At 45.0% G+C, this 23,513-nt stretch overlaps 2 protein-coding genes and 1 pseudogene across 5 annotated transcripts; all 3 read left to right on the top strand.

Moving 5' to 3' along the window:
- The first annotated feature begins 550 nt into the window (after positions 1–550).
- LOC120664340 (NAC domain-containing protein 73-like) lies at positions 551–5,258 on the top strand. Of its 4 annotated transcripts, none has more exons than XM_039943504.1 (7): positions 551–680; positions 1,990–2,129; positions 2,285–2,432; positions 3,096–3,640; positions 4,234–4,482; positions 4,635–4,715; positions 4,923–5,258. In XM_039943504.1, exons 2-7 carry the CDS (start codon positions 1,995–1,997, stop codon positions 5,016–5,018), a joined length of 1,254 nt encoding a protein of 417 aa, XP_039799438.1. In that variant the 5' UTR covers positions 551–680; positions 1,990–1,994; the 3' UTR covers positions 5,019–5,258. The 4 variants fall into 4 exon arrangements, with proteins under 4 accessions (XP_039799438.1, XP_039799439.1, XP_039799437.1 ...); XM_039943505.1 differs by having other exon boundaries at positions 2,255–2,432; positions 4,234–4,418; XM_039943503.1 differs by having other exon boundaries at positions 2,255–2,432; positions 4,641–4,715.
- An 8,788-nt stretch (positions 5,259–14,046) lies between these two features.
- Positions 14,047–15,896, top strand: LOC120664338 (stem 28 kDa glycoprotein-like). Its single transcript, XM_039943501.1, has 2 exons — positions 14,047–14,576; positions 15,240–15,896. Exons 1-2 carry the CDS (start codon positions 14,083–14,085, stop codon positions 15,622–15,624), a joined length of 879 nt encoding a protein of 292 aa, XP_039799435.1. The 5' UTR covers positions 14,047–14,082; the 3' UTR covers positions 15,625–15,896.
- Positions 15,897–20,238: 4,342 nt separating this feature from the next.
- Positions 20,239–22,498, top strand: LOC120664337 (annotated as a pseudogene).
- Positions 22,499–23,513: the final 1,015 nt, after the last annotated feature.

The following is a 23,513-nucleotide window of genomic DNA, read 5'->3' as shown; positions in this document are numbered from 1 at the left end:
CCGACACGGTCGTGTGATCGTGTCCATGCCTAATGCTTTCTTCCATTTCACGTCAAAGTAAAATTCTTGTGACTTCTTGAAGACGGTGTTTATTTTACATATAGAACAACATTTTTATGCAGTTGGAGATGCCAGCCCAGAAAACTAGGCGTAAAACTCGCCAGATTAATTTATGGAAGACCTGCTAAATTTCCACAGGTGTTAAACTATATTTCAAATGCGAGTTTTGCGAGATTTTTTAGCTTAGCGCGGTCGCGGCATGGCACGGTCTAAACGCGCGGGGTGGAGGAGGCAGCATCACGTTTGCTCACGTGTGTTGCGGGGCTCTGCTGCTGCCTGCCTTCCAGAAGAAGCTTTGGTCCAGTCGGGCAAGGGGGTGGACCCAGCCCCCCGTCCTTTCTCGTGTCCCTGCAGATGGGGCCGACCGGACGCGCTGTCTCCAGCCTCTGCGTTGGCTTTTTTTTTTTTGAAAGTGCCTCTGCGTTGGCTTGGGTGGCAAGGAAGCGGCGGCACAAAACCCGCACGAGATCCCTCCCGTTTATACCTTTCTTCTTCCATCTTCTGGCGCTAGCTCCCTGCCTGGTGGGTTCTGGTGCTAGCTGCTGCCTCCGGCCGGCAGCCGCGGCGGCGATCCGAGAGCTGCATCGCGAGATCGACCGAGGAAACCACCGCCGCGCCATGTGAGCTGCTCTCTCTCTCTCTCTCTCTCTCTCTCTCTCTCTCTCTCTCTCTCTCTCTCTCTCTCTCTCTCTCTCTCTCTCTCTCGCAGTGGTGCTCAACTTTTCCTCGATATGATCAGCAGTCCTATATGCGCTAGCCGGGATTGTTGTGGTTGATTTGGGGGGTCGATCTGGTTCCTGATCCGTATTAGTGAGGCACTGACTAGCAGTTTTCAGTTTTCTTAACCCCTTGTTTCCCCTTTTTTTTTCCCTGGTGGGACACAACTATTTCGCGTGTTTGAATGCTCACTGATAAAAGAACTCGTGCTCCATGGTTTGTTCATCTAGCTTGCTGAATTAATCTGTGTGTTCAAAATTGAAATTAGATAGCTAGAAGTAGTTCATATATGCACAGTGGCTGGCGGGCCCAGAACTTCAAGTTTGAGTATTCAAAAATCAAAAATTCAAGATGCAAAGCAAAATGATTGTTTTATACTAATTATTAACATATATACATTTGGTTATACCTTTAAATACTATAAATTAGCAAAAATAATGGGTATTCAATGAATACCATCGAAGACCAAGTGGGCCCGCCCCTATGCAGACATAAAAAAATCAAATCAAAGGAGGTATGTCGGCAGCACTGCAGCTAGCAGTCACTTTCGGGCACCATTTCAGTTTATCAGATTTGTTCAACATGTGTTGAATGAAAGGCTTTATTTGCACTGCTAGTTTTGCGTGTGTGGAATTACTGTCCAATTAGAGGTTGAATTTGATAACAGATCACGGGGCGCAACCTTTCCCCCTTCTCCTGTGAGGTGTGGTTTTTAGTATATATGAGCCTATTATCATAATTATAAGGCGACTGTACTTTTCTGTACTCTTGTATTAAAACTTAAGGGGTGTTTAGTTGGTGAAAAAGTTTGGATTTGGGTATTGTAGCACATTTCGTTGTTATTTGATAATTAATGTCCAATTATGAATTAATTAAGTTTAAAAGATTCATCTCGTCCTAATCAGTTAAACTGTGTAATTAGTTATTTTTTCAACTGCATTTAATGCTTCATGTATGTGTTCGAAAATTCGATGTGATAAGTACTAGAAATTTTTTTGGGAACTAAACACCCCCCTTAAAGATTTCAATCAGCAATTTTACTTGCACGTACTTGATAATTAGATCTTGTTATTTGATCTTCTCCACATCCATCCTTTCTTTGTTATTTCTGGTCTCCCGTTTGTTTTGGACTGTGCTTATATTAGCTATTAGCTACTAACATCAACGACCGAGTAACTGACACATGATCCATGCATGCTTGAACACATGAAGCCAACATGAACAGGGGGCACTCAGGGTCTATGATCAGCAGCTGCGGCACCTCCGAGCTCACCGACGAGAAGAACAAGGACAGCCAGACCTCGGCTTCCCGGCACTGCCCAAGCTGTGGACACAGCCTCGAGTGCAATCCGGTATATATGCTACTTAATGCACGTGAAGCTTTTAACATTCTTAATTCGGTGCAGTAACAGTTTGATTCTCTCTTTTGAATTCTCATTCATATGCTGTTTATGCTAATTATCCTGGTTGCAATAAGGATATGATTGGTCTTCCCGCTGGTGTCAAGTTTGATCCGTCAGATCAGGAGCTGATAGAGCACCTTGAGTCCTTGGTGGAGGAAGGAGGCTCTAGAGCTCACCCTCTCATAAATGACTTTATACCCACCATACAAGGAGATGATGGCATTTGCTACACTCATCCTGAGAATCTCCCAGGTGAGAGATCTCACACACACCCTTAAACCTACAGCCATATATATATTCACACAGCACTACACCATGCATAATGTATGTTTTTATCAACGACAACCAGTTTTTGAGTACGATCTGTGAAAAGATTCGTTTAGTTTTTGTTGTTATTGGGTGCTGTTGATATTACTCTCTACTAGATCTGGAATGTGGCATTTGATATCTTAATGTTCTCCATCTACCATGCTTTAATATTTCAAGTTTCCTTTTCTCTTTCCGTCATTCGATTGAGTGTGTTCAAAGGCATTCCTTGTTTATCGAAAGCTTTTATCACACACTTTTATCCGCCCGCCCTTCCTCATGATGGGAAGGAGCTTCCAAAGTATCCAAATGTCCAGCTAGGGCTCTAAACTTTTATATTTTCTTTCTTCTACAGACAGTTTAGTTCTCTTCTCTAGACTTGTTACATTGTTATGTAGTCGTTAAATATTTGGTGAAACATGCATATAGTTATAAACTTATAAATTTATAATTGACACCAATGACCAAACCAGCATGCATATTAGTATATATATACGCCTCAGATCAAATGAATAGATCGAACACACATGACTAGCTTGTAAGCTGTATGTATCATGACTGTTAGAACCCTTTTGCTTATGTACCTTGCTATTTGATCATGATCACTAGGTGTGACAAGAAATGGCCTCAGTAAGCACTTCTTCCACAGGCCATCCAAAGCCTATACCACTGGCACAAGGAAGAGGAGAAGGATTCAGTCAGAGCGTGGATCGCATGGCAGTGAAGATGTTGGCGAGGCGCGGTGGCACAAGACTGGCAAGACGCGTCCGGTGATCGTAGGAGGGCGGCAGAAGGGGTGCAAGAAGATCCTGGTGTTGTACAGTAGCTATGGAAAACAAGGGAAACCGAAGAAGACCAACTGGGTGATGCACCAGTACCACCTCGGGGACCAGGAGGAGAAGGACGGAGAACTGGTCGTGTCCAAGGTCTTCTACCAGACGCAGCTGCGTTCTACCACGGTAACGGTGGAACATCACACGAGGGATGGTGATGAAAAGGTGGCAGAGGCGTCGAAGGCAATGCAGAATGTGCTCCCTGGCTTTACGGCTGATACCACAGCAGTGACTGTCGCCATGGTGCCACAGCGGCAGCAGAAACGGGAGAGGCAGCCTGATGGCCATTGCAGCTTTGCTCCTGCAAAGATGTCTCATGAGGTAACTATATATGCTACCTTCACTCAGGAATTAGGAGTTCTAGGTTTCTAGCATTGAAAAGTAGCAAAATAATATTGCTTAGCCCTAGGTGTAATCAGTATGTCAATATCAGACACTCACGTTTGCTAATATTAATGCAAGACTAGTCCATTCTCATGCACAACTATGGAATTTTCCATTTCTTTCATCACCCCTCTATGTTTTGTTTAGCAAAAGTGAAATTTTGCTACTATGTTGTTAATTTCAACTATTGCATGGAGAATGACCAGTTAGTTTGGTGTATAACCAACTTGTGCGGAGTTAATTGCCTAATACGTATAACACAATAAAGCAAATTAAAAGCAGGAGAAATAGCATATGGATGAACCATTTATCAATTCGACTCACATCATTTTCTCTTTAAATAAAAGCAACCTCTGGGTAAATTACATGCATCCACCCACCGCAAAAGTAAACACTGATGCGCCAACTATATTCTTGTCCAATTCAACAACTATCTAATGTGCCGTGTACTCGTGTACCCTTATTCATTTGAGTAATGGAGAGTTTCTAGGAAACATAGAATCTTTACCATTTGTGGATTTATTTTGCAGGTTGGTGTAGTAGGCGGTAAGGTAGCAGGTGATCAAGGAGAAAAGCGTGACAACCACCACGCACCATTACAACATAATGTCTTATCAGATCTGCATGCAAAACCAGTACCCACCATGTCTTTCCATGTCGTCGGTACACCATTAAACACAGTTTCAACAGCAATATCACCTGAAGCGCAAGACAGGTCAGTCGTCCTGGACAGTAGGTTCTATTATCCAGCAATCCTTCGCCGAAATGAAAAGAACCAGGTGCTTTTCAGTCTATTCTGGACCCATTATTTGTCGAAAATGAAAATACCATAGCAAGTAGCTAACAGGTTCTGACCAGCATTATATTGGATATTGACTCCTGGATTCTATTCTTCTTTTGACGTGACTTCCATTCCAACTCAATGCATCAGGAGCAGCAGCAGAAGGTTGGGCGCAGATCTGCTGAATTGGAAGGATTGATAATTGCCTGCCAATCAGCGAGCACAGAAGCAGTAAGCTTTTTATACTATCTGTAATAATGCAAAATATCGTTGTTCTGCTATACTGAGTCGGAAGCTATATAGACACACACACACACACACACACACACACACACACACACACACTACTGTTTGTGCATATATATAATACGAAAATCTGCAAAACACCTATTTCACTATGGCACTTTAGATGACCCGTTTATGCTGTGTCATGTACAGGGAGCATCACCTGAGTCCAAGGAGGTACAACGGCCTTATCACCAACACTGGCCTCCTGATCACAGCCAAGATCAACATCAATTACAATGTAGCTAGTAGCACCAAATGAAGCTGGTAATTAGTATATATTCATTATTCAACCAACCGCGTAGCAGCATCAAATCAAAACTTGCACCTATTTCCTGGTTTTCTTAGAGTTAGAATTTTTTCAAGGCTCCAAGTATTATTATAGATATTTCCAATTGTACTTATATAAGTTGCATAGATATGGCATTGTTTGCGACAACTTTTTGTTGTTTATAAGCTAGTATGAAAGAAACTAAATTTGATGAGTTATTGCGGTGCAAGTGAAAGAAAAGGAAGTTTACTTTGCTAATTTTAACTCAACTACGAGCAGCGCGTGGTTCATCTAATATTCCATTAGATGCAGTTAAGTTTCCACTCGATATTGGGGGCATGTATTTGTTTACATTGACCATGCAAACGAGTACATATAATTCCGATCCCATTCCTTGAGAGAGCATGAGCATATATTGGATATTGAAGGGATGGAACAGTGTACATTGTCACATTGATCTGATATGGAGCTAGTTGGGCTGATCTGGATATATGTACATGATGTTTTATTGGCCACACCAGCCGCAAACAAACCTGACGCGCGCATGCAGCGGCCCAGACGCTAAATTTAGAGTTTTTTTCTTTTTTATATTTTAAAAAAAAATAGAATTTCAAAAATATATGTCCGTTTTGGAAAATTTCAAAAATATACCCCGGTCGCCCTCCCATGGGGCGACAGGCCCAAAGTGTAATTTTTTTCTTCAAATTTGCAACAAAGTCCCTGGAGAAAAAAAAAAAAGAAAAGGAGGGGCCTGTCGCCCCCCCCCCCCCATGGGCGACAGGGGCCTGTCGCCCACCCCTGGGGCGACAGGGGCCTGTCGCCCGTTGGGGGGGGCGACAGGGGCCCCTCCCCCGCCGTATGCCACCATTCCCTTTGTGATTTGAGGCTAAAAATTCAGAAAAAAAACCAACCCTAGCCGCCATTATGAAAAAAAACTGGAGTGGTTGCCGTGTTTTCACATCTTTTTGAAATGGTGGAAGTGCACTGCTATTGGGTCACATATGTCTGGGCAAAAAATGCGATATTTGGGAATTCCGTGATCGCCGTGCTGAGCAGTGGCAACTTGTGATCTCGTACTCGCAGCTAGATACACTATAGTTCCTATTTTGAGCTATTCGAACGTGTAGTCGTCCTCATCGTCGGCGGGATCTCGGCCGCTAACTCCTACCGCACCTAACTTGTCCTTCATTAAATCACGGAAAAAAATCGCAAGAACTTCCCTTATTTAACGAGCATTATAGAACCCCCAAACATAACAAGTTCACATCAATAGTATCTATAGAAACAAATGACAAGTAAACTAGCACAATCATAAACATCGGATACAAATAAGAGGTCCACAACTATCTCATTACAAATAAATATCAGATATATCTAACCACCCCTAGGGCGTCGGACCCTCTTAGCCCTCTGCTGGGCACGGACATGGCCCTCGGAGTAGGTGAGAACATCTGGAGACCTCACCTGTCGCTCAGGACGCGCAAGGGGCTGCGGTGTCTGCTGCTGAGAGATCCCAAGTGGTGCTCCTCCTAGCTGTGAATACCCCAAGACATCGGGGTCACCTTGCGCGGCAGGCTCTTCTGGAGACAAGCTGTCGAAGTCGTCTAAGGTGAAGGTCTCGTTATCTGGTCGAAAGGAGGAAGAAGAAGGTCCGGCGCCCGCATCGGGGTAGAATCCTACGCAAAAAATGTGGATGTTAGCGTATGCTCGTATATTTTGTCATGACATGTAGAAACCGAAATACGAAACATAAACTAACTTGTGTAGGCCGGTATCTGTGGCCCCGGTACCATCCCTGGATACTGTCCGCCAACTAGTGCTGTCCCTCTAAACATTCCAGTATGGCCGAACACAGTAGCTGGATCGTATCCTGTATGTGATATTAGTAAATATGTAGGAACACTTGATGTAATTTTAAAGAGATATGTACGTTACCTGCACTTGGGAAGAACTGCGACGTCGGCCCGTGCACGGTCGACGGACACGGGAACGACGACGAGGCCTGAGACGACCCGTGGCTGTCTTCGTACTGCACACGGGTTCCGAAGTTGTGCGCTACCTGACGCAACTAATCATGCTGCCTCGACCTTGCCTCTGTCTGCTCAAACTGGGTCATTGGGGATCCAGCACGTACCCTCGTCAAGTAAGTCGAGCAGTCCGTCTCCATCATGTTGCAAAGGCGAAGCTGCATCAATTCAGTAAAGGTACAGTTAGAAACACATGAATTATCTTATGAATATGATTATATATATATATATATATGCAAAAATGATTAAGAGACTCACCGCGCCAGCTAGTGCCTTCACGTGGTGCCGGGCATAGCCATCCTGAGGCCTCGCCTGGTGTGGCTGCGGGTGAGTGTCAACAAAAACCAGACAAGCCCGAGTCCGGGGTAAGTACCAGGTGAGGTAAGCCCTAAAGGAGCTATCTGTGTGTGGTCCTGTTGGATGGACCAAGTGCTCGTCTGCCTGTTCCCATTGGTCCACCCACGGCTGGATCTTGGTGAGCCAATCATCAGAGCACGGCAAGCCACTCCTTGACAACCTACAAAGTGGACCACGAAGAATTGTTAGATTCGACACGAATGTATGAGCCAAGTTCATTCATAATTACCTGTGGTCCTGGCGAATGACACGCTCCAACGCGGTGGGCACCGGAAACTCCTAGCGCTGCCCAAACTGTCTCCTGACTCTCTAGGGGCAATATGCCTCAATTGCGATGTCATAAATCAGGACGGCGGAAGTAAGCCACAGGCTCGCATTCGCGGAGCAGTGCGAAGACAGGCCTGCTGGTCCACGTTGCAATTTCAGTATTGATTGCAGGATACCTGCATGCCTATCACTAATAAGGCACACATCTGGACGTGCAGCAACAACATGAATCTTCACTCGTTCAAGGAACCAATACCAACTGTCTATGTTCTCATTCTCAACAAATGCAAATGCGAGCGGAACAATTTGGTTGTTGCAATCTACACCGATTGCGGTGAGTATCTGACATTTATACCTTCCAGTCAAAAATGTGCCATCAATGCAGATCACCGGAAGACAAAACTGAAATGCTCTAACACAAGCACCTATGCAAAAGAAGGCTCGTTGCATAATTCTTTGTCCCCTAGTCACGGCTGGTACAAGGTATGTGTCATAAAAGCTTCCAGGATTTCTAGCAGCAACCTGGGATAACATACGAGGTAGGTTATCATATGATGCCTCGTATGTGCCGAACCGCATCTCGAACACCCTTTGTTTAGCCCGCCATGCCTTCAAATAACTGATGGTGTACTGGTAAGTCTGCTCAATGTGTCGAACAATCATTTTTGGCTCATAATTTAGGTTGTCCATAATAAACCCATACATTTGCTTTGCAACAAAGTCGCATGATATATTGCGATGCGAGGGAATAACTTCTGACAGCAAACAAGTGTGCTCTGTGACAATGAAACATTTCCAGTTTGACTTCCATTTTCCCTTGAATGCATGTACTCGCCATGGACATCCAGCATTCACACACTTCACCTCATATTCTTTACTGCCAGACTTTACGACTCTGAATTCTCGTTTCAATGAGATTGCCCATAGTCTCACAGCATCTTTTACGACTTCAATGTTTGGATATGTTGCACCTTGCACTATCTCGTTCCCTCTGTACTCCCACTCCTGATTTCGTACATCTTCTGCGACATGACTGCCAAAACCATGCTCTTTCCACTCTTTTGGCAATGAGTACTGCTCGTCATCAGATGAGTCCTCATATTCTTCCATCTCTATTGTGGTTTGGTCTTCTGCCTCCATCTCGTCCACAATGCTATGTATCCTCTCTCCCTCATCAGCAAGGCCCTGTGGTCCCATGTTTTGGTTCTCTGTCTCTTCTGACTCATCTTGCTCAACATAATTGGTCTCTCTTTGAATACTCGGAGTTCCTTGATCTGCACAATGTTGGATTTCATTTTGTGTCTTCTCCTGAATTTGAACAAGAATGGCCAGAGGCCACCCACGCTCTAGAGCTGCTTGCATGTACTTCTGCCAGTCATCAGTGCTGTGTATCATCATTAATTCCCATAATTCACTTTCTACCTCCCAATTAACAAGAGACTGGACAGTGATCACATGTGTCAACGGATCAACATGGAACCCACGCTGCAGCCACTTACATATGGAACCAAAACTCCTTTCCAGAGGTTTATCTATGCCGCTAGATGTGCGCTTAAAGGCAGAAAGATCTACTCCATTTGGCCCATACATAACATTGTATTCACCATAAAATACTTGAAACTGCATCTTGCTCGACATATCTGTATATCACATAATACTTATCGAGTTATACTCTTTACTTCACTACCTTATTCAATAATCCGTAAAAACTAAGTATGAAATTCAACTACAACGTATAAGTATTCATAACTACGTGATGACACTCAAATTCTATACTGCATATGCCAAATTCTATTCTAAATCATAATTAATTTATAAACACGTCTCTAATAGTACTGCAATTGTAATAATAAATGCGTAGAACTAATTTTCTAAACTAATTTACTACTACGTAACTACAAACTAAAGTATCATTGAACTCCTACTTAAATGGTTCTACTATAGCACTAATTAAATTAAATTACTTACCCCTACTTAAATTACTCATATTTAAATACGTAGTACTTAAATGGAAAAATATATAAACTAAATGTACTAACCTGCAGATCACAAGTGCTGAATCCGACAGGGCTTCGCCGCTTTCCTTCTCCTCACTCCTCTCTTTTTTTCTAGATTTTTGGTGGAATTTTCGGGCTCAAATGAGGAGGGAAGGGGAGGGCTGCAGCTTTTATAGGGGGGGATACCCCGGTCGCCCGCCGGGGGGGGGGGCGACAGGCCCCCCTGCCGCGCCCGTGGGCTGGGCCCAGCGGCGGTCGCCCGTGGGCTGGGCGACAGGCCCCTGTCGCCCGTTGGGGGGGCGACAGGGCCTTTTTTTCCGAGGGACCTCATTGCGAATTTGAAAAAAAAATTACACTTAAGGCCTGTCGCCCTATGGAGGGGCGACCAGGAGGTATTTTTGAAATATTTCAAAACGGACATATATTTTTGAAATTTTTATTTTTAAAAAATATAAAAAAGAAAAAACCTCCTAAATTTATGCATGCTATTGCTGAGGCCCAACGGAGAGCGCTTGCTCATGCATGGAGCGGTGCACCATTGGAATTCCTATAGATAGAGCTTTCAAAAAGACCAAACTTAATAAAATTTGAATAACTTTTTTAGAACATTTTTTAGATATTGAAAAATTTTATTGTACAATTGGAATAATTGTTCCATAACCGCAATAAAATTGTTCTAACCGGAACAATTGTTCCACATCTTAGTGTAAAAATATATAAATGTGCAAGTCACAAGAAAATTGTTCTAACTAGAACAATTGTTCCATTTGTTCCAATGGAATAATTTGCTCAAGTGGAATATATTTTCATTCAAATAGTAATATTAGATCCAACTGAGCAAATTTATTTTTTCCGATATATTTTCAAGTAAAACAATTTGTTCCCGTGGATAAATTTGTTCCAATCATGGGTAGTAGCCTGAGAAAAATTAGCAGCCCACCAAAATTTTAATCCCTTTAATGATATCCGATTATTTGAATTGACATTTGAACATTTAATGTGACAACTACTTAGAAAATCAAACAAGGTCTATTGAACCCGGCAGTCCCCTCGCTCAATAATTGGCCCAGTACGTGTAACAAATTAATTTCCAAAGTGGCAGTTGAGGGAATATAGGGGGGCCGTTGGTTTGACAAGAGAGATAGCGACCGGTTCTCTCTCTCGGACGAGGCTCCGCTGCAGTTACGTCCCCCGCAGTTGAGTCACTGCGTGTGGGGCCTGCACGCAGTGGGGCCCACGTGGCAGTGACCCAACTGCAGGGGACGTTACTGCAGCGGATCCGGTTCCCTCTCTCTCACACACACATTTGGGATGGTACATGGCTTCATTACTTTATAAATAGGGCAGTACAAATGTACAATGAATTATACATATCTTCAAGCACAACATCATCATTGATATAAGATAGGGCACCAGCTTTGCAAAGCAGCATATAACCGCCACTTTTACTAGCATGCTATCTGATCCTCTTCTGCTCTCCTCCTCTCTCGGTGATGCGGAGATAATGAACAGATCTTAACTTGAGATTTTTCTTTCGCTGGTACTATATGTTATTTTTATCATGCAAGGCCCTCCCAAATGCATCTCGCGTCGAAGAAATTAAAAATGGATCAATGCAAGACATCAGATAAAATATTGGAGTTACCTCAAACACACAATACCAGATGGGTTTATCAAAATAAGTGAGAGAGCTTACCTCAATTGGCTAGTATGGGTGGCCGTGTGGCTGTGCACCCCCCCCCCCCCAACAATTTTACACTTCATCAATTTCAACTCAAATTTGGACGGTACCCTCAAAAGTCACGGACAATTCTCTAACTACTGCGAAACTCTGTTTTATCCTGATTAAGGTGGTTAGAGAGACTGTTGATGGCCTAAATAACTAAATTCCAACCTTTACGTAATTTTTTGCTATGTAACTAGATTTATATTATGTTTCAATACATAGCAAAAACTATATATCTAAATTTGCCAAAACGATCTATAATTTGAAACGGAGAGTATAAACTAGCAACTTTATTGTGAACACTGCACGTTTGAACATTGACAATACCTAGGAATGATTTGAGTTGGAACTCCCAATCTTCTTTCTAAACGTGCTGAACATGCAGTGGCGGAGGAAAGGGTAGGGTCACTACTCAGTAGGGCCCTGGTCCTAGGGGTCAGCCCATTTTTTCCACACTGTAGCATGATGACCCAGTAGGCCAGTACAGCCTGCACAAATCAGGCCATGCATTGACCCCAGATATTAGGCTGGCCCAGCTCCGCCCCTGTGAACATGTACGCTCTCCTGAACTTCCTTGTAGCTAGACGTTAAGCTTGTCAATATATGGACCATGATGTCCTAAGAGGGGTCAAATGCAGAAAGTAAATTGTGACATCTAGTACAGCAAAGGTCAAACTGATCCGGGTCTTGGGGTCCCGGACTGAGTCATCAGAGCCCTGGGCGAGATATCTCTGTAGCGCGTCCGGCACGGAGCGAAGAGTGTCGTCCAGGTGCAAATGGAGTCAGTTGGGTGCAGTTCGATCAATGTGATGGGTTTTTTTCCTTTGGAAGATGAACATGCCATACCTGGTTGCAGCACCGATTCCTTTGCAGATCGTATGCGTTCTTCACTACTTCTAGCTACACCCTACATCCCAAATTATTAGTTATTTTAATCTATCTAGATATATGTAGTTAGATACATATATATTTTTTTAAACGAAAGATGCATATATCTAAATATATAACGAGAACTATATATGCACCTAGAAAAATTAAAATAATTAATAATTTGAAACAAATGGAGCATTAGCAGGTTGTATTGCGCGCGCCTGGTTCGCATGGTATATACTGATGCCATCTATATATTATATTGATCGATGAAAGTGACCAGAAAGTGACCCTGTGCCAGTGCCAATTGGTCATCGTGGTTAGTTGGGCATTAGTCCATTGTCGAGATATATAGCTGCGGACTGCTGCTTGATCTGAGAGTATCTCCAGTAGATTACTTATCTCTCTCCTCAATACCAGAAATCTATCCTTTTGGTAACGGGAGGTAGTTCAGCATATTATCAAAAAATAAATTTTGATCGCCAAAACGCACCTACATTTTGGTAACGGGAGGTAGTTCAGCATATTATCAAACAAGTTTGGAGCGTCCCTTCAAAAATATTAGGGTGGGAGGGAGGAATCCCCTACATTTGAGTAAGAGAAAGTTGTGTTTTGACTGTCACCAAAAAAATGGTAATGGCGATGGAATTTTTGGTAGTCTGCTGGAGCACCTCTCATTACCAAAAAGATGGAGTAGGTTTTAATATTAGGGAGAGAGATAGGTAATCTGCTGGTAATGCTCTAAGAGATGGGTAATCCGCTGGAGATACTCTGAGAGATTGGTAATCCGCTGGACATGCTTTGAGTCCACTAGACGAGAGAGAAGAAATTAGAAAGCATTACTAAAGCTAGAGTTGATCACATGTACGTGTAGGATATCATCAGATCGAGTCGACTGGACGGGAAAGGGCGCATGCCATCACAAAATATAACAAAAACATAATGGATAACGATGATCCAGAGATTCATAAGGGTACCAAGCTCCTGAGAATTAGTCCTCTAAAGTTTAGTCTCTAGAGTTGTTTGGATCTATGGGTTAATTTGAGGACTAAAGTATATATCATATCATTGGCTCTACCTTCCATGCATGGGTGTAAGGAGAAAGTTACTTTTCGATGAGGCCCACACAGAAATAACCCTAATAAGCACCTCTTGGAGGAGCTAATTTTTTAGGAAGGGCTAACTCACTTTAGCCCCCAAATAGTCCCACCCGTTTGAATCCTTTGGGCTAAAAAGAGGCTAAAAAGGGAGGGGCTAATTTTGTTTGGCCCCAAGTTTAATACTCTTGAAGAGTTATATTATGGTTAGCCCTTTAACGTGATTCATTCTGATAGAAAAGCTAGGTATGATGTGCTTTGCGACCAAGATTGCCTAGAATGTTTGGATCCACGTAATAAGAAGCACAGGTTAATGCAAGATAACCAGAGTTACAGCTTCACACGTGCTCATCAGTATACTGGACGTTATCTTGATTATCAGATTATGAACATTATTGTTAATAAGGAGTCATATTCGCTCGGATCGGCATGGCCCCATCCAATCGTCCTATCGCGACGCTCCAAACTGTCCCTCTCTATTTCTGATACGCATACGCACCAAATCTTGCCCAGTTTTCACACCAAAAAGGCGGACCTTGTGCTTCACTGCTCCCCTGACATGCGGGCCCCAATAGCTTGGTTCCCTAGTCCCAATCTACCTATCCCAATCCCAACCCGCCAAGCCACATCCCCTCTATTAAAGCCTACATGCATGCTCCTCTCGACAAGCAACCCAACACATGACCCAATTGTAGCTAGCGATGGCGATGGCGATGGCGATGGCCAAGCTCGTCGTCCTCCTCGTGGCCCTCGTGGCCGCCGCCGGCATCTCCTCCTGCGGCGCCTGGGAGCTCAACATCCGGATGCCCACGGCGCGCGCGGTGGAGGCTGCCGAGGCGCGCCTGGACGATGAGATCAGGGACGCGGCGGCGCCGCTGATCCACGCGCTGCGCCCGCTGGTGGGCTCCGCCGGGGAGCTTGGGCGGCGCGGCGGCGTGCCGTGCGACAGCTGGCGGCTGGCCGTGGAGGCGTACAACAAGCGCGACTGGAAGACGGTGCCGGCCGACTGCGAGGGCTACGTCGGCCACTACATGCTCGGCGGACACTACCGCCGGGACTCCCGCGTCGTCATCGACGAGGCCGTCGCCTACGCCGAGGGGCTCCAGCTCGCCGGTAACGGCAGGGAGGTGTGGGTGTTCGACATCGACGAGACCTCGCTCTCTAACCTCCCATACTACGCCAAACACGGCTTCGGGTAGGTGCAGCCACGTTTTTTTTTGTTGCGTTCCTAGGTTTTTGCTGGTATGTACTTGACTTGTATATGGTGTATGTACGCTCGATCCAGAGCAGTTAAGCTGCCTGGGAGCCGCAAGCTAGCGTGAAACTTGCGAAAGTGAGAACTAATAACGCCAAAGCTAACCGGTGCAAGTGCTAAGCTTAAAATGTTTACGCAATAATGCTGTAAATAAACAAATGAGAAAAAGAGGACTGAGCGTCTCCATCTGAGTGTCTGACATCGATGCCGGCCAGATCGGAATTGGATAGTGTCGCCGGTTGAATACTTGTGTCAGCAGAGTTTTTATACTTTTTATTATTATTATTATTATTATTATTATTATTATTATTATTATTATTATTATTATATATATATATATATAAAGCAAAAACGTTTCGGACTTTGTGTGAATTTTTTGGTCCACTTGCATTGGCCAATGCTAGCTGAGTAGCTGTTCGCCAATGGCTGCAGTACTGCTGACTGTACATGCCGAGTCGGATCGGATGCTTAGCCAACCAGCAAATAACCAATGAGTGGATTGATCTAGGGTTTAAACCACGATCGATCTACGATTAGATTAACAACCTGACTGCCTTGCTATCATTAACGGTTGCTCTCCCTTTCCCTCGACGGTTACAACAGCACGGAGCCGTTCAACGCGACGAGCTTCAACGCGTACGTGATGGAGGGGAGCGCGGTGGCGCTGCCGGAGACGCGGCGGCTGTTCAGCAAGCTCGTCTCGCTCGGCGTCAAGCCGGTGTTCCTGACGGGCCGGACCGAGGACCAGCGGGCCGTCACCGTGGCCAACCTCCGCCGCCAGGGCTACTCCGGCTGGGAGAAGCTCCTGCTCAAGCCCCTCGGGTTCAAGGGCACCGCCATCGCCTTCAAGTCCGGCGAGCGCAGGAAGCTCCAGGACGCCGGGTACGTCATCGTCGGCAACATCGGGGACCAGTGGAGCGACATCCTCGGCGCGCCGGAGGGGGCGCGCACCTTCAAGCTGCCCGACCCCATGTACTACATCGGCTAAGCAAGCTAGGACGTACGCGCTCGCTGCCATCGTCGAGTCATCGATCATCCGACGACTCTCCGTGAACCCACCAGCCTGTCCGTCCGTCCGGTCGTGTGCTGCGCTTGTTTTGTGATGAAGTGCTTTGTTTTTTTTTGTATCACGCCGCCCTTCATCAGATCAATAATGTTTATTCATTGTTTACCTCCATGTTATTGCTTAATCGCCGTTGCTTTTTCTGAGCGAGGCTCGAAATAAAACTTATTGACCCCTGGTGGGGACTAATTGTCAAACAACCCCTATAAGTTTGTAGATATCTTGAGCTTGATTGCAACTCTAATACACCCTCAGTATAAGGAAAGTTTGTTGCGCTATATCCCTCCATATTGAGATGACTTTGGGCCCAACAAAGCAGCCCACAAGTCTAATGCTTGTGCATTGTTGATTTGATTTAATGGTTGAGATCAAAACTTCAACAGGAAGTAAAAAAGTACAAGAAATTCAACACGAAGTAAAAAAAAAGTACAAGAAAATCTTAGTCTCCATTTTTTTCTCTCCTAGTGCTAGACATCATTTGGGAGTGAGGGAGAGCAGAACACAAAATACGACTTGAGAGAAGAGAGTAAGAAGCAGGAGAAGGAGGTCTGTCCAGATTTGATGGCTCTGAACCGATCTACTTCAAGTTATTGATTGGAAGCTTAAATGTGTTTAGATTTGTGCCAAATTTGGTTGTATCATTCTGCATTTAGAGTACTTCGGTATGGTCAATTGCTTTGGGGATTGTTTGAGTAGAACATCATCATATTTGAGAGGTGTTTCATCAGTTCAAGTGACTGCAGTTTCAGCATAGAGTAGTTTTGGTAGGTGAACAATTTGGATGGTGAAACAGTGTTCCACTGAGCTGAAACTTTGCTAGTAGTCGGGGGACTCTTGGATCTACATGCCTACCAAAAAATTGCGCATAGTGGGATCTGTGAGATACAAACTTTCTTTCTGTGTTTGACAGTGGTACTTCTTGTTAGATGGTTGTAGTTGTTGTTGATGCTAAGTTTGCATCATGGTGAATGTGTTGTTAATGATGTAATTCTCTAGAGGTGCTAGAGAAGATGAAATATTTGTTAATTATAGTGGAAACTTGTAGGGGATCAGCTGGTCCCATGGGTCTTTTATTTCTTAAGAAGATTTTCTCACGTAAATTGTTGTGTCGATTATGATTGCTATTATTCCACTCCATATATGTGGTAGATATTCTTCTTAATGTTCATCACAAAAATAAAGAATTAATTGGTGCATTGCTACTACTGCCCTTCGTCCCAACAAAGCAAACTGATTAAAAAAAAGATTAGCTGTGTCGCGCGCCTGGTGCTACTACAAAGCAAACCACGCAGGCGCAGGACGCATCCAAGACCAGGGACGGCATTACTTGTGGAAACGTCAAATGAGCATCATTTAGCTGTGTCGCCTGCTGTTTTTTTTAAGGCTATGTTTAGTTCCCAAAAAATTTTAAGATTCTCTGTCACATCGAATTTTTGGATACATGTATGGAGCATTAAATGCAGTTGAAAAAAATAACCAATTGCACGGTTAACTGTAAATGATGAGATGAATCTTTTGAACCTAATTAATTCATAATTAGATATTAATTACTAAATAATAACGAAAGTGCTACAGTTCCAAAATCTAAAAAATTTCGCGAACTAAGTTAGTGTCGCGGTGTCGCCTGCTGCTACTACAAACCAAACCGCATTATTGGCATGGCCCACGGCCCCACGTTGCATGCCGCCCCGTCCGCCGCATGCATATCTTGTTCAGGCCATGTTTAGTTCCTAAATTTTTTTAAGTTTCGATACTGTAGTATTTTTATTGTTATTTAATAATTAATATTTAATTATAAACTAATTAGATTTAAAAGATTCATCTTATTATTTACAGTTGAACTATGTAATTAGTTAACTTTTGAAAACTAAACAGAACCTGCCATCTTCTTTTCCGGGAGCCGAGAATCAAATGCCGTGGTTAGATCCAACCACGGTGAAGGGATAGATTGGGATCGGTCTCTCTTCTTCATCGGTGACAGAAGAGGAAGAAGAAAAACGCAAGAAAGAAGAAGATTGTGCTCGTTCCAACCTACAGGGATGTTGGTCGCCGTTCTTTGGGCGCTTGTTCTCAGCCTGCTTGCTGAGCGTATGCCTATGTGGCCTTCTATTTGATTTTTTACACAGGTTTGGAATTGAGATTTGGAGCTGCTTAGTGCGTGAGTACTTTGAGAGTGTTACGTGTATCTTGATGATGTACTCATCTTTGACATAATACAATTCTTCCTTTGATCTCAAAAAAAAATTGAGGGGGGCGGGGGGTCACGTCAAGACATGAGACCCCGCGGCCAATTGCAGATCCTTTCTCGCGGCAAGAAAATCACATCCAGAAGCTGCGCCTTTGAAATTCCGATCCTATATATGCTCAGCTTTTTCAAAAAATAAACTTCTTATGCTCTAAAATCTTGACATGATATGCATAGGTAATTAGGTATGGTCTAGTTGTTTTCAAAAGCTCCCCAACCAGACACACTGCAGAAGTACGAATATTTACCGATAGTTTTTTCGGCCAACGATTTCTAGTGTATTTAGCCAAACTATTGTGAGTGAGTTTGCTGGGAATAATATTGTTGGTGATTTCATAAAACTGTTAGGAAAGACGCAACCTATATATACTAGGAAAACTGATGGGCACTCACGGATAAATAATAAAGAGCTCTAAACTTTTGGCTATACTCATAAAAATTGTTGGGGAATGATAGCATTTCTTGTAGTGACAGGAGGATAAATGAAGACATATCAATGAACTTATCCTATGTCTGGATATAGCATGTCAAAAGCAAATTCAGCTCCATTTGAATTAAAATGAAAAAAAGGAGATATTTGCTCTAGATTAGCTTTAAAGATTAAATTCAAGAAATTTCGCTTCAAATAAAGCAGAATATATACATGTCCTTCTTTACCCATCCAGGCATCCACGCCGCTGCTAATCTTTTGCAAGCCTTTTCATGAAATTTCTAGAGCATATATAGCTAGCCTGGCGTGCAACGATTGGGCATTTTCAGCGAACATATACCCTGGAACTTTTGGGGATCTCAAATTAAAGGACCTAGGCCCTTCTTCTTTGCGCGCAGCTTCGAGAGCACATGGTATGGTAGGGTTGGATCGGAGGGGCTGATGAGATAGAAACTTGCTGATGACGACGCTGGATCGAGTATACTGTATAGGATTTTTGGATCTGATGGTGAGAGCAAGCTAAGCAAGTAAGCAACGGGAGACACGATCGACACAGCGAGTGCCATGCATGCGCGATTAGCAAAAAACTACTACTCCTAGCAAATGCAGTGCGCACGCAGCAGATGAATAGTGCGGCAAACCCCTAAGTAGCAGTTGGTTTCTCAGTTACAGGTACACGTCCACATACAAGCAGTACGTATGCAACTGCTCCCCAGTTTCTTTTTTTATGTTAAGATATTTCTAGGATTAGGAATAATAATAGGTTTATACCGAATATTCTCCTGAAGAGTTGGCTCTATATAATGGAACATGTACCTATCATTATGAGAATAAGAGATCAGCTCCACTCACATTTGTCTTTCTTGTGTTCTTTGTGTGCTCGGGATAGGGAAGGGAGACGGATCATCTACATCTTCTCCACGCCTCATCTGTTGCTGGGAAAGGGACGTGGATCGAGGGATTTTTTTTGAAATAAAAGGCAAGAGCACTGCCACATCATATAAGAAGAAGAAGCATTCGTACATAACGCGCCGAAGCGAATACCAACACCACACAAACAACGCACGCAAACAACGCACACAACAAAACACGACACCGCCACAACCTGGGAGATGAGCCAAAAGAAGCCACCCGCGAACTGCGCCGTCGTCACCAACGCTGTGCCACGCCAAATGTCGTGGCCCGTTGCAGACCTGAGCGGCAGCCCGAACTCCACCATGGGACTACCTTCCTGGATCGAGGGACTTGCAACACCTGCCATCTCAACAGTTTAGACTTTAGAGGGGGGGGGGGATAAATTAAATACTCACGCATAGAAGATTCTTGAAGCTTATTATAATCTGCCGCATCCGGCTCTCCGTGACTCCGTCCAAAGATATTTATTAATGGCCAAGAGCTAGCTGATCAGCGTGGAGCGAGGAGGAGACAAAGCATGACGGACAGAGCTAGAAGAACAAGCTAGCTATGGACGGGTGGGATGGAGGAGCCTTTTTCTTTTCAGACGAGCTACTGTGGAAATTATTGTCCCTTGCGATCTCTTCTCCCTCTTCCCTGCACTGGCCTCTGTAAAAACTGTCACTGCATCCACGATGGGTTGGTCTTGGCCCCCTTCCTTGCCATGCTTGCTGTGCCTAACGAATGCAAAAAAAAAAAAAACGAATGCCTGTCGCTTAGCGTCCAATTTGTCCTGACCGTCCAAACCAAACGTCATTCACAATACAATTACCCCATGTGGTTCGCGCGCTGACGTGGCATGCGGGCCCACCATCATCAGCAACCTAGCATGCATGCAAGGACCCTCTATTAAAGCTCAGCCTAATCTGGTCGAGCAAAAAAAGCACACTGTGCGCTCCCACCAGCTAGAGCGCAGTACTGGCCTGTGTGGTAATGGCGACGGCCACCAGGCTCGTCCTCCAGGCCGGCGCGGCGGCGTTCCGTGCGACAGCTGGCGGCTGGCCGTGGAGGCGTACAACATGCGCGACTGGAAGACGGTGCCGGCCGACTGCGAGGGCTACGTCGGCCACTACATATATGCTGGGCGGGCACTACCGCGCCAGGACTCCCTTGTCGTCGTCGACGAGGCCATCGCGTACGCCGAGGGGCTCGAGCTCGGCGGCGGCGGCAGGGAGGTGTGGGTGTTCGACCTCGACGAGACGTCCCTCTCCAACCTCCCCTACTACGCCAAGCACGGCTTCGGGTACGCACGATCGAGCTTTACCTTTGTGTTTGGTTCTCGTGCGAACGGAGCCAGGCTCGTATCCCAGAGCCAGGTCCAACATATACAAAGAGCTGCTGTTTGGTTTACCGATTCATTCAGCCTGGCTGCATAGAGTTTCTGTTTGGTTCACCGTGTCCACGTACCTCTATCTCACACGCTGTGCGCTGCTCCATGCTCGCTCGCACCAGGTGAGCCAGGCGGCCCGGCAGAAACGGTCAATTTCTGCGTTCCTCGGGAGCCTGGCTGCGGGGAGCGTTCTGCATGCGCAGAGCCTGGATGGCAGATCCACGAACCAAACAAACCTCTGTTTTCTGCATGCGGAGAGCCTGGCCGTGGACTCGTGCAGGAAACCAAACGCCTCCTTTACTCGCGCGTGCGTGTACACGTACGTAGACATCGGCACGTGCGCTAGCTACACGTATGTGTACGTGTTTTCTCCCGTACGTATACATCTCTAAGTTCCAAGTTAAAACACTGAATCTCGAGCTCCGATATATATGTTCTGCTGATGGCACAATAATTTTGTCACTCAACAATGCGCAGCTAAGCCTAACCCGTATATTCAAGTGCAATATCTGACAACCGAATCCGTCGGTTTCGACGTCGCATAAAGTTTCTTTTTCCATACAGAAGCTGTCATGGTTGTGTTCACGTGTGTTGAACACAACCATGACAGCTTCTGTGTGGAAAAAAAGCTACTGATTAAGTAACCATATAGGGAAGAGGGGGTAGAAAATTAAATCTTCTCATAAATTAAAGGGGCCTTAAAATGTACGGCTCTCCTTTAATTTATTCTTTAATTTTCGCCCTTCTCGATCTACTCTACTCCTATAGATTTCTATCTACTAGTTCAAGAAGGAAAGTGACCGGTCCTGCTGGACGCATGCATGTGTCCGAGCAAAATTATGCTGTATGGCCGGCCGTATGGGGACGTAACGTCGTTTCGTCGATGAGATCGTCATGCATGCCATATCAGAGTAGGACCAGCGTGCACAGACACAGTACATACTTTTTAACTGGCCCACTTTAGCCAATGCTTGTGCTGATTGTGTTTGCTTGGCTGTGGTTGATGGCTGATGCAGATTTGTTACGAGAGAACAGTACTGCTGACTGTCTGGTAGCTGGTGGCTGGTGCTGATTTAGTATGAGAGAACAGTACTGCTGGCTGGTTGGGTGAACACAGCGATCATATCGCTTTCACAACAGTGTCATATCAAAAAAAAAGGTTGCCTACTGTTCACGCACGTGTGTGCTCCATTTGTAACAGAGTCGTTTTTTAGAACTACTTGACACACCAGTCTGTAACCAATGTGCTTACATTAATACTCCTAGCTAGTGTTGTGTTCGTAACTTGTACTAGATTAGCCAAGTAATTGTCTTATTTTCCCCCATGCTTCTTATATTAATCACCCAGCACTAAGCCGTACAACGCGGCGAGCTTCAACGAGTACGTGCTGGAGGGCAGCGCGCCGGCGCTGCCGGAGACGCAGCGGCTCTTCAGGAAGCTCATCGCCCTCGGCGTCAAGCCGGTGTTCCTGACGGGCCGCACAGAGGACCAGCGGGCCGTCACCGTGGCCAACCTCCGCCGCCAGGGCTACTCCGGCTGGAAGAAGCGCTCCTGCTCAAACCCCTCGGGTCCAAGGCCACCGCCATCGCCTACAAGTCCGGCGAGCGCCGGAAGCTCCAGGACGCCGGGTACGTCATCGTCGGCAACATCGGGGACCAGTGGAGCGACATCCTCGGCGCGCCCGACCCCCTCTACTACATCGCCTGATGATCAAGCGGTGCGGTGGCCGCCCGCCTCCGTACCATCATCCAACGGGCGGCGGTTGTTTTTTCTGATTCGAGTGGAAATAACACTCGCTGGCCAAGAGCTGTCAATAAATCAATATATGTTTATTATGGATGTCCGTCCTTGATTGCCTCTCAATCTTTTTTTTTTCCTTTTTTGAATCGACTGTCTCTCAATCTTGGGCTTAAGAGGTTTATAGGAGACATTCGGGGTTTACTTGGAATTTCAGTAGGTGAGCTTTTCGAGAGAGAGAAAATATCAGCAGGGGCGAGGAGCAATGTTGGGCTCAGGCCTCAGGAGCCCGTGGGAAAGGCCAATGCATCGCTATCTTTTGGTAGAGTTGGCGGCCCACAGACTCAAGGGGAGGACCACAGCCCAACACAGCTCGCAGGAAAAGCGGTTTTTTCTTTTTTATATTTAAAAAAATTAAAATTTCAAAAATATATGTCTGTTTTGGAAAATTTCAAAAATATACTCCGGTCGCCCTATGGGGAGCGACAGGGCTCAAATGTAATTTTTTTATTCTTCAAATTTGCAACAAAGTCCTTGGAGAAAAAAAAGAGGGGGGCGATGCGACAGGCCCCTGTCGCCCACCACAGGGGCGACCGACCAGTGGGCCCAGCCTACAGGCGCCAGGGGGCCGGTCACCCCTCCCGCGGGCGACTGGGGGAGCCTGTCGCCCCCCCCCAGGGCGACCGGGTCAGCCCTCCCCATATAAGGCCTCCCCCTCATTCCCTCCTCCTCATTTGACCTCAAAAAATCCACCAAAAATCCAGAAAAAAGAGAGGGTAAGGAGAAGGGAAGCGGCGAAGCTCTGCCGAATTCCGCACTTGTGATCTACCGGTAACTTCCGTATAAATTCGTTGATATTGTATAACAATTTAATTTAATTAGTGGATTAGCTGAATTAGATTTGGTGCTTTAGAACACTGGTTTAGTATTACAATTTGAGTACTATTACAGACTTTTTCAAATAAAATAATTATACATTAGAATAGAATTATGACAGTACCTTATTGATATTGCAGTATAAGACAATAGAATTATGACAGTACCTATATTTTCACGCATCGATTTGGTATACGATATGTGCATTGCTTAAATCATTGTTTTTTTATTTGGCGCACCA

Source organism: Panicum virgatum, chromosome 3N, assembly GCF_016808335.1.
Source record: "Panicum virgatum strain AP13 chromosome 3N, P.virgatum_v5, whole genome shotgun sequence".
Classification (NCBI taxonomy): domain Eukaryota; kingdom Viridiplantae; phylum Streptophyta; class Magnoliopsida; order Poales; family Poaceae; genus Panicum; species Panicum virgatum.
This window is presented reverse-complemented; position numbering and strand designations above follow the sequence as displayed.

Excerpts from the sequence above, each read along its gene's own strand:
- LOC120664340 (XM_039943502.1), top strand. The coding sequence starts at position 1,995 with ATGAACAGGGGGCACTCAGGGTCTATGATCAGCAGCTGCGGCACCTCC. Across the intron at positions 2,130-2,254 it reads ACAGCCTCGAGTGCAATCCG|GATATGATTGGTCTTCCCGC; the intron begins GTATATATGCTA and ends GGTTGCAATAAG. Across the intron at positions 4,483-4,634 it reads GCCGAAATGAAAAGAACCAG|GAGCAGCAGCAGAAGGTTGG; the intron begins GTGCTTTTCAGT and ends TCAATGCATCAG.
- LOC120664338 (XM_039943501.1), top strand. The coding sequence starts at position 14,083 with ATGGCGATGGCGATGGCGATGGCCAAGCTCGTCGTCCTCCTCGTGGCC. Across the intron at positions 14,577-15,239 it reads TACGCCAAACACGGCTTCGG|CACGGAGCCGTTCAACGCGA; the intron begins GTAGGTGCAGCC and ends CGGTTACAACAG.